The sequence below is a fragment of the Halyomorpha halys genome, unplaced genomic scaffold, assembly GCF_000696795.3.
Source record: "Halyomorpha halys isolate HHAL.00 unplaced genomic scaffold, Hhal_1.1 Scaffold630.1, whole genome shotgun sequence".
NCBI lineage: Eukaryota > Metazoa > Arthropoda > Insecta > Hemiptera > Pentatomidae > Halyomorpha > Halyomorpha halys.
Genome location: NW_027114909.1, coordinates 121,096 through 130,141, shown reverse-complemented (window position 1 = coordinate 130,141; position 9,046 = coordinate 121,096). Strand labels below are relative to the sequence as shown.

The window sequence follows — 9,046 nt, the reverse complement described above, 5'->3', positions numbered from 1 at the left end:
TAAGTTCTGACTTCAAATTAATATGAACATTTTCTTATTCTTTTAACACAGTTTTGAATATTACATCTCAGATTTTCTTCAAAAATTGTAATGTTGTTCTATTGGTATATATTTGAGAAATATGAAACTTTACTGAGATATGACCTCTCTTTTTTGAATCACAAATCTGTTAAGTCCTTATAAATGTTTAAAAAAAAAAGTGAACAAGTTTTGGAATCGATGCAGAAGCTTTTCCCTAATTTAGCTAGATATGGAATAGGTGTTATTATACAATATATTCCATATTTTTTCATATGACATCTGATATTACGATACGTGTACATTTCTTAATATTAAAAAACTTTTAATTTTCTCAGAAAGTAGATTGTGTAAAATTTTCAAATTTAATCTTTAAAAGTGCCTTCATTATTAAAAAAATACCACTCTCATAAATTAAACTCTTCATCATTATTAATTATTACAGCTACGTATATTTTTAATATTCCTGGTTTAAGTTTATTTTAATGACATCTTTATTATTACGTTTTCATAAAAATAGACATAAACCAGACGTGAATGATTTTATTTTCATATATATATAATTAAAACCCATGAAGGGACAGGGGTGCATTACTTTGAGAGGAAGTACTGTTACTAACAACGGTTGAGCATGGAGGTGATTTGGTCAGAATCCAATTTACCCAGTTAAGGATACCTAATTTATGAGCCTGGGTGGACCTTAGAGGGCTCTAAAACCCACAGGGCTGATTCAACGGCTATAGATAATTTGCCTCAGCCGGATCCTTGGAGTTATTAGTCCATTGCCTTATTTTTGAGCTACCTTCTCCCACTAGCATATACATCAAATATATATTTTTTAAATCAAGAATTGTTTAATTGTTAACGAATGATTAAGTTCTGACTTCAAATTAATATGAACATTTTCTTATTCTTTTAACACAGTTTTGAATATTACATCTCAGATTTTCTTCAAAAATTGTAATGTTGTTCTATTGGTATATATTTGAGAAATATGAAACTTTACTGAGATATGACCTCTCTTTTTTGAATCACAAATCTGTTAAGTCCTTATAAATGTTTAAAAAAAAAAGTGAACAAGTTTTGGAATCGATGCAGAAGCTTTTCCCTAATTTAGCTAGATATGGAATAGGTGTTATTATACAATATATTCCATATTTTTTCATATGACATCTGATATTACGATACGTGTACATTTCTTAATATTAAAAAACTTTTAATTTTCTCAGAAAGTAGATTGTGTAAAATTTTCAAATTTAATCTTTAAAAGTGCCTTCATTATTAAAAAAATACCACTCTCATAAATTAAACTCTTCATCATTATTAATTATTACAGCTACGTATATTTTTAATATTCCTGGTTTAAGTTTATTTTAATGACATCTTTATTATTACGTTTTCATAAAAATAGACATAAACCAGACGTGAATGATTTTATTTTCGCAGCCTCCTGATTCCATTGGAAAGGGTTTTATCAAATATTATCAAGTTAGTTTTTAGAAATACAACACAAGATATTGGTGTATTTATTTGATACACGTTCCTTTATCAAGAAACATTCACAACAGGTTCAAAACTGTGTCGAGTTGAGGCAGAATGACCAGAACTACTACAAATACTTTCCCATACTATATATTCCATGTATATGTAAATAAAAATACAACTGAATCAATCGGCTAATCCGTTCGCGAAATGGTGGTACGTACTATAAATGCTGATAAATACAAATTCATTTTAAAAATTCAACGTAAAAATCTACTGAAATTTGGATTCTGAAAATTCGACGTTATAATTTTCCATGCCTAATCGAGGAATGTAAAAATTGTACTATGTAATATTTTTCAAAAACTCGATACTTTCTTTAATTGTGAGATTGATCGTTAGATTACAATCTTGAGAAATCTAAATGGTATCGATATCATCATCTTATCGAAAAGATCTGTCAGTAACTATAGTAACGGTATCAAGACAATTCGTGTGTGCAATGTCCGTTATAGTACATAAACCCCGATTGTGATCGAATCAAGATAATTTATTCACCTGTCATAATTATAGCTACTGCACTACTTATCAATGACTTCAATAATCAATAACTAAATATATTCCCATTATTTTAAGCAGTGATAATAGGAATAATAAGAGATAAGAGAATAGAACGGTTGTTTACGAAAAGAAAGTCATCAAAAATTATCTCATTTCGTTTTGTTATTAATCCTAATGGAAAAACAATGATTATGGTGTTGTAGATTTTTTAAATTTAAAGGCAAGAATATTACACTAATTATAATATATAAACAATCATCCAATGCAGAGTAGGTTATGAAAGGGTTATCAACATGGCTTTGGTTATAATTTTATTCTGATAAATGATATTATTAATTATAATTTCATAATGTATAATTTAAATTATTTAGGTTAAAAATTGAATTTACATTACTCTAGAATTTTGGTTTGTCAATAATATTCGCATAATGTATGTTTATACAATTTATATCACTTTAAAGTATTATTTAAATTTTTGGTAATATTAATTGATTCTGTTAGTTTATGTTTGTGTTCATTATCTACTTTTGTTATCATTTTAGGGGTTTTTGAAGTCAGAATTATGATTGAAATTGATAATATAGGTAGATAAACCTCACGAAAAATTGTATTTTTTTTTACTTTAATTACTCTGGTATAGTATAATTCTTTTTTTTTTGTTTTGTTTGGTTTTTCCTATATGTATTTAAATATATATACAGTCATAGAATTAAAAAAAAATTACAATTTAATTTATAAATAACATTAGTTTTATCAATATTGTTAGTATATAATTTTTGTAATTTAGTAATTTTTTTTCGAAGTTTTAAATTAATCTCTTTTAAACGTATATATAACATTTTTTTGTTAACATGAATTCACTTATTGGATCAATTTTAGTAGGCCTACCGACATTATTATAATTTTTGTTTATGGATTCATTATTATCTATTATACAATCCAAAACGAGTTTGTCTAGCGGAGATATGTGGCTAGAAAAATACTCTAACGTGCCCGTAAGGAAAATAGAATAAAATTTGATAAAAAGTAGTTGATATACCCTTCAGACTACACAAAGAGCGACAAATTTACATGTTGTTCCGTTATGTCAAAACTCAATGTCGGAAATAGTCAAATCAAATCTGAATTGTTAGTTATGCAAATCCAAACAATGTATCAGTCAGTTAAGTAACATAGAAGAAAGTGTAGTTAAAATTTGAATTTGCAAAATGCATGAGGTTTTTATTTTAATATTATTATACAATGAGTACTCACCACATGTGTTCTCATCAGACCCGTCTGTGCAGTCCTTCTCTCCGTTACAGAAGAGTCCTCGTTCTATACAGGCGCCGTCTCCACAAGCCAAGAAGCCATCCTGAACGAAGGATCAAATAGTTCAAAATGATATTAGGCTCTTATCTTAAAACATTAGGATATCAGTGAGTCCTTACTTGACAGAGTGGTTCCTCAGTGTACAGAAGAGGTTTGGCTTTCCTCTCCTTATTCTTCAGCTTGCAGTTGTTGACCGCGTCCTTCCAGTCGCAAGTCTGTTTCTCTATGTCGAAGTAGAGACCAGCGGGACACCTAATAGCTTGCAAACCCTAGAAAGAATAAGATTCAAAATGTATTATAAAGTAAATCTAACATGTATGCACTATCAATTTTATTTTATTGTACATGTTTAGGAAAATTATGTGGCATAAAAAAATATTCCAAAGTTGAGTAAAAGTGGCTTTGTGCACAGGCTTATGTGTGGTAGAAACAGAAACGCCATATTTAAATGGTAATTTCGATTTGATCCGATGAGGCCGATTTCCTGGTGTAAAGCGAAATTGTTTAATTAAGTGTAAAACCATGGATGCATGATAATATCGATAACTCCTCCCTCTGTAAATCCGAAGAAAAGGAAGATACCTGTCTCAAGTATTAAAAAGAGTATTAAAATCACTAAACCAACGGTAGTGCAAGGAGGTGATTTGGTCAGAATCACGCTCGACTGCCAGATTTTTACCCATTTAAGGGTACCCAATCTAAGAGTCTGGGTGAACCCCAGGAGGGCTCCATAACCCAGAGGAGTTGACTCACGCCTACAATGTAACAGAAAACAATTTTCTGCTAAGCCAGATTCGAACTCGGGTCCTTGGAGTTAGGTACCACGCGCTTTACCCCGCGGCTACCGTACTACTAAACATCTTTGTAACAAGTATAATGAAATTATAATAAAATATTTTGGGCAGCGGACCTGCTCTCCATAACAAGTACTCAGTTTATTAAAAGGCTCTAATTGGATAGCTCGCAGCAACTACGTACGACGGGCAACAATGGAAAGAGCTGTTAGGTTAACATGTAAGAGATAAATGGCATAGTACAGTTTGATATTATTGTTTTGTTTCTTTAAAAAATAATACCATATTGATGTTTTAAATTATTGATTTGTTAAAAGCATTATTTTTGAAGCAGTTATTTATTGTGTTTTAGTTAAAATTATACATAGGCTTCGACAGGAGAATATTAGTACATTTTTTTCGCGTTTTTATTATTTAAATTGATCCATTTTTTGTAAATAAATACACATCTATATGTATATCTATCGATCCTTTTCATATTAACCTCCAATATGTTTCTAACTTTGGGTCAATATTTTCGAAAATTCGTTTGAGTATGCATCAACTGAATTATTCGTTCAAATTTATTATATAGAAACAATATTAAAATTTGTTTTCTAAACACAATAATTAAAACATTTTTGAATGAATACACTATTTTTTGTTTTATTTTTTTTTAATATATTGGTGTTTTACTATAAAATTGGTACAGCATTTTGATACTCTTTTGAAATAGAAGAATTCTTAACTAAACCGAAAATTGAACCAAGTGCTCATCCTTGAATTAAAAAGGTTCCCCTGGGAAAATATGGGAAAATTAGGTTGCTTAAATGTGCGATTTTATTGTGCCGTTACGTGTCAAAATCTTCCAACTAGCACTCAGAATATTAAAAAAGATAATAAATAAATAAGTTTTAAAAATAATTTATTAAAACAATATTTGTAACTGATCCTCCCGCGGTCCGTTCCAAGGCTCTTGGAACTCCTATCTGTGGTTTGCGATCCACCCGGGCTCTTATCTTACACTAACCTTATTAACCATTTCCATTGCTGGTACGGTTGAGGACAACGTAACTCTAGCATGTCATCGATTGTCTCCTTGAGGGGACATGAAGGTTTAAGAGAACGAGCTTCTTCCACCGCAATTTTTTAAGAAACGCATGTTTTCCAGGATTTTTCTATTAAAAAAGGCAAAAAAACAGATAAAAATATCGAGATTTATGATAAATTCACGACGGACTATACACTTCTCTAATCCGTTGAGCAATATGTAGAATTAGTATAACGAAGGCACACGAGTATGGTTCAATGATATAAGGAAACTTGATAAGATAATAAAGAAATTCGAAAAACTTAGAAAAAAAATTCACAAGAACTTACATCGTATTGAAGAGTAAAATATTAAAGACAGTGTTGTGATTTCGTGATTTACCATTAGGATTTTACAAACCATATAATTGTCTTTTCTTTCATTTTACTATTATTATTTTGTTTTTACTATAAAAATGGCAACACTGTTGAAAATTATAAGATATAATTTTTTTTTTGGAATTTTGTTTTCTTTAATACCCACAAATGCAAATAATTTCATTACAATGCCTTACTTGGTTCTGAACTTATACTATATATCATTAAGATTCCAGGGTGTGAGTTTCCGCGAAAAAGTAGCGTCTAGTTATTGATAACATCCGAAACGTGCGGATTGCAAAGGATTAACCTACAAATTTTCAACCCTCAAACTCACTTTAGAGAGGTTTTTGAGGGGCACAAAATATAGATTCATAAGGTAGTAGTTGAGGCGTCATATAAGCAACCTTTTTTTTTTAGGGCAAGCCACAGCGAGTGTAATGTTTGCCTGGTTATCTACAGATGACCAACCTATTCTAGACATGTTGGGGGGTCAAGTTTTTTTATTTTGTGGGACCGCTACTTAATGAAATAAGTCAACACCCCAGGCCGGATTCGAACCAGCGTCGCCCGCAGATCTCAGAACGATAGACTTAGGCCTAACCAACTGAGCTACGTACGACCCACATTAGTAACTTTAGCACAGGTTCGATTCGAGAATAGGGATACCTCTGTGATGACACTCTCCCTCCTGTATATTAGAAATGACCACATAAAGGGTTCATAAATAAATATCACGAGAAATATATTAGCTTTAACAATAACAAGACTGTTATTTATATTTATAGTATACTTCCGAAATGAGTACTTTAGATTAGCTACGAGACTAATTAGGAGTTTAGCATAGTGAACTTTCGAATAACCGTAAAAGCAGATAGCACCACCAGCACAAATACGAGAGCCATGATGAAAAAAATTTTAAGTCGTAACTTTTATGATATTTTTCAAAATAAATTCACAAATTGTTAATTTCTATTTGTTCGGATAACAGTTTTGAAAATATCATAAAAAATACTACTCCTACTTAGGTGAAATTAAAAAAAAAACTAATTATTAGGAAGATATAAAAAGATATAGTTTTTTACATTTATCTTGGTAGGAGTAGTACAGTTTATGATATTTTCAAATATTCTATCTGAACAACTAAAAATTACATTTTGTGAATTTATTTTCGACAATATCATAAAAACAACTACTTCTACGAAGATAAAAACCATAAACTATTTTATAATAAATTTAACTGGCTTTTATTTGAGTGCTAGCAGGTATCAGTACGTTAAAAATCTTTTGAGGTATAGATTTCTCAAAATAAATTCACTAACTACTGATTTTTCAGTGCATGCTTTATGAAATATTTCAATTTAAAATGCTATATCTCGGGAACTATTGAACGTAAAACGTGAAATTAAAAAACTGCCTTTTTAATAACTAGGGAGTCATAAAAAGATATTTTTTTACATTTATTTTCGTAGGAGTAGTAGTTTTTATTTCATATTTTCAAAGATTCTATCAAAACAACTAGAAATAAACATTTTGTGAATTTATTTTACATGACATCACAAAAACTACTACTCCTACGAATATAAACATCGTAGACTACTTTATAGTACATCCAACTGACTTTAATTTGAGTTCTAGCAGGCATCGGTACGTCTTATGCTTCCTGAGATGTATTTTTTCATAAATAAAAATTTTTTTCTGAACAAAAAAAAATCGACATTTTGTTAATTTAATTTGACGAATATCGTGAAAACCACTTCTCCTGTGAAGATAAACGTCATAAACTACTTTATAGTACATTAGACTAGCTTTAATTTGAGTGTTGACAGACATATGTACTTCTTATGGTTTTTGAAATAAATGTTTTTATATATCAAACATATTGTCCAAAAAACGATAAATCAATCTATTTTAGCAAATATCATGAAAACTACTAACCCTACGAAGGTAAAGGTTATAAACTACTTTATAGTACATTAGACTAGCTTTAATTTGAGTGCTAATAAACATCTATACGACGAATAATTTTTGAGATATAGATTTCTCAAAATGAATTCACTAACTACTGATTTTTTAGTGGATTCTTTATGAAATAATGCAATTTACTGAGCTATATCTCGAAAATTATTGATCGTAAATATTTCTATTAGTGCCTATAGTTTAAAAAATTTACTCTACTTTAAATTATGTTAGGTTTTCTAGTGTTGTTAGTTGTATTTAAGATTTGATGAAAATTTAATGTTTTTTAAGGTTTTGAAACAGCCGCCATTTTTTATTCCCCTACCTATACTTGACAGACTCATCAAGTTTGGCTAGTAATTATACATATTTTTCATCATAGTAATCAGTAATTGTGGTGAAATAACTGCGTTTTTTCTCGTCTTGGGCTCTTGTACTATACCATTAAGAGCTATCTTTTAATCCATATTTATAAAATTAATCATACTCGGTTGGTTTTGTGAAAAGATCACAGATTATCTATTTCTTAATCTCTTACTCTTCCTTTCCTGGTCACGCTGCACTAGGCATTAACCACCTCAGAAAATAGCGTGGCTAAAAGTCATTTACTATTACGCAATATGATGACGTGCCATATAATGTCTTGACGTCATGTGTCAGCTGATTGAACTTTAATCTGATTCTCAGCTGTTTTTTTTTTATTTATTTATTTTTTATACCTTTTCCGATTTGTTACGTAGAAAAAGTTATTCCGTTATTCAATTCTAAAGTTCGCCGACCTTTTCTTAAGAACGCCGGCTTTTGTTTTTGTAGGAATTTTTTATTTTTTTATTTCGATGACATTGAAAACAAAGAAATTCCCACTATCCTCCCTCAAGTTATAATGAGATCATTCATCAAAATCACCTATTGCCCACAACTGTGTGGCAGATTGTAATATCTATCAATAAATAAATCTATCAAAGATAAAAACTACTCCGAGGCGTCTGAAAAGAAGATGGCCACGGGACCTTTTAATTTAAATTAATGTTTGAAGTACCACCAATGGGTGGTTCCTTCCCAAGATTTTCAAGTGTATATGAATCATACTACATATTTACCTCTTGTATTATTTTGTACAGTTGTAAATTACATTAAATAAATAATTAAAAAAAAAAAAATTACATTCTGCTCCTAACTATTTGTTCAATATTAAATTATTACAGAATAAATATTTCAAATCCCAAGAATGATTTTATGCTATACTTATAACATTTAACATGGCAAAACATTTTACATTTAACACAACATCATGAATACCCCTTATATATAAGAATCTCCTGTTGTAATATTAATCTGAGTTTGATTTTGGATAACTCCATATCATTTCATCCAGGCCAGGTCAGTCATGGATTTTGATATGCTGTATCCTTTCAAACAGTTAACATTAAATCCTAAATTGTATTGTTCTTATCTCAGCTAGTGTTTATTTAAGAGCAACACAAACTTTTGATAGAACCAAATTTAAAGTTTGTCATATGGCATTAGAAGGGGTT

General features: G+C 29.8%; 1 protein-coding gene across 1 annotated transcript in view; it reads right to left on the bottom strand.

Annotated features, from left to right (window-relative positions):
* The window catches only part of serp (chitin deacetylase-like protein serp), an 87,805-nt gene that overhangs the window by 35,229 nt on the left and 43,530 nt on the right, over positions 1–9,046 (bottom strand). Inside the window, exons 3-4 of the mRNA XM_067052008.1 lie at positions 3,492–3,641; positions 3,316–3,415 (exon numbers count right to left, since the gene is read on the bottom strand). Of these exons, the coding sequence (XP_066908109.1) occupies positions 3,316–3,415; positions 3,492–3,641 (250 nt within the window). The remainder of the gene's footprint in view (positions 1–3,315; positions 3,416–3,491; positions 3,642–9,046) is intronic.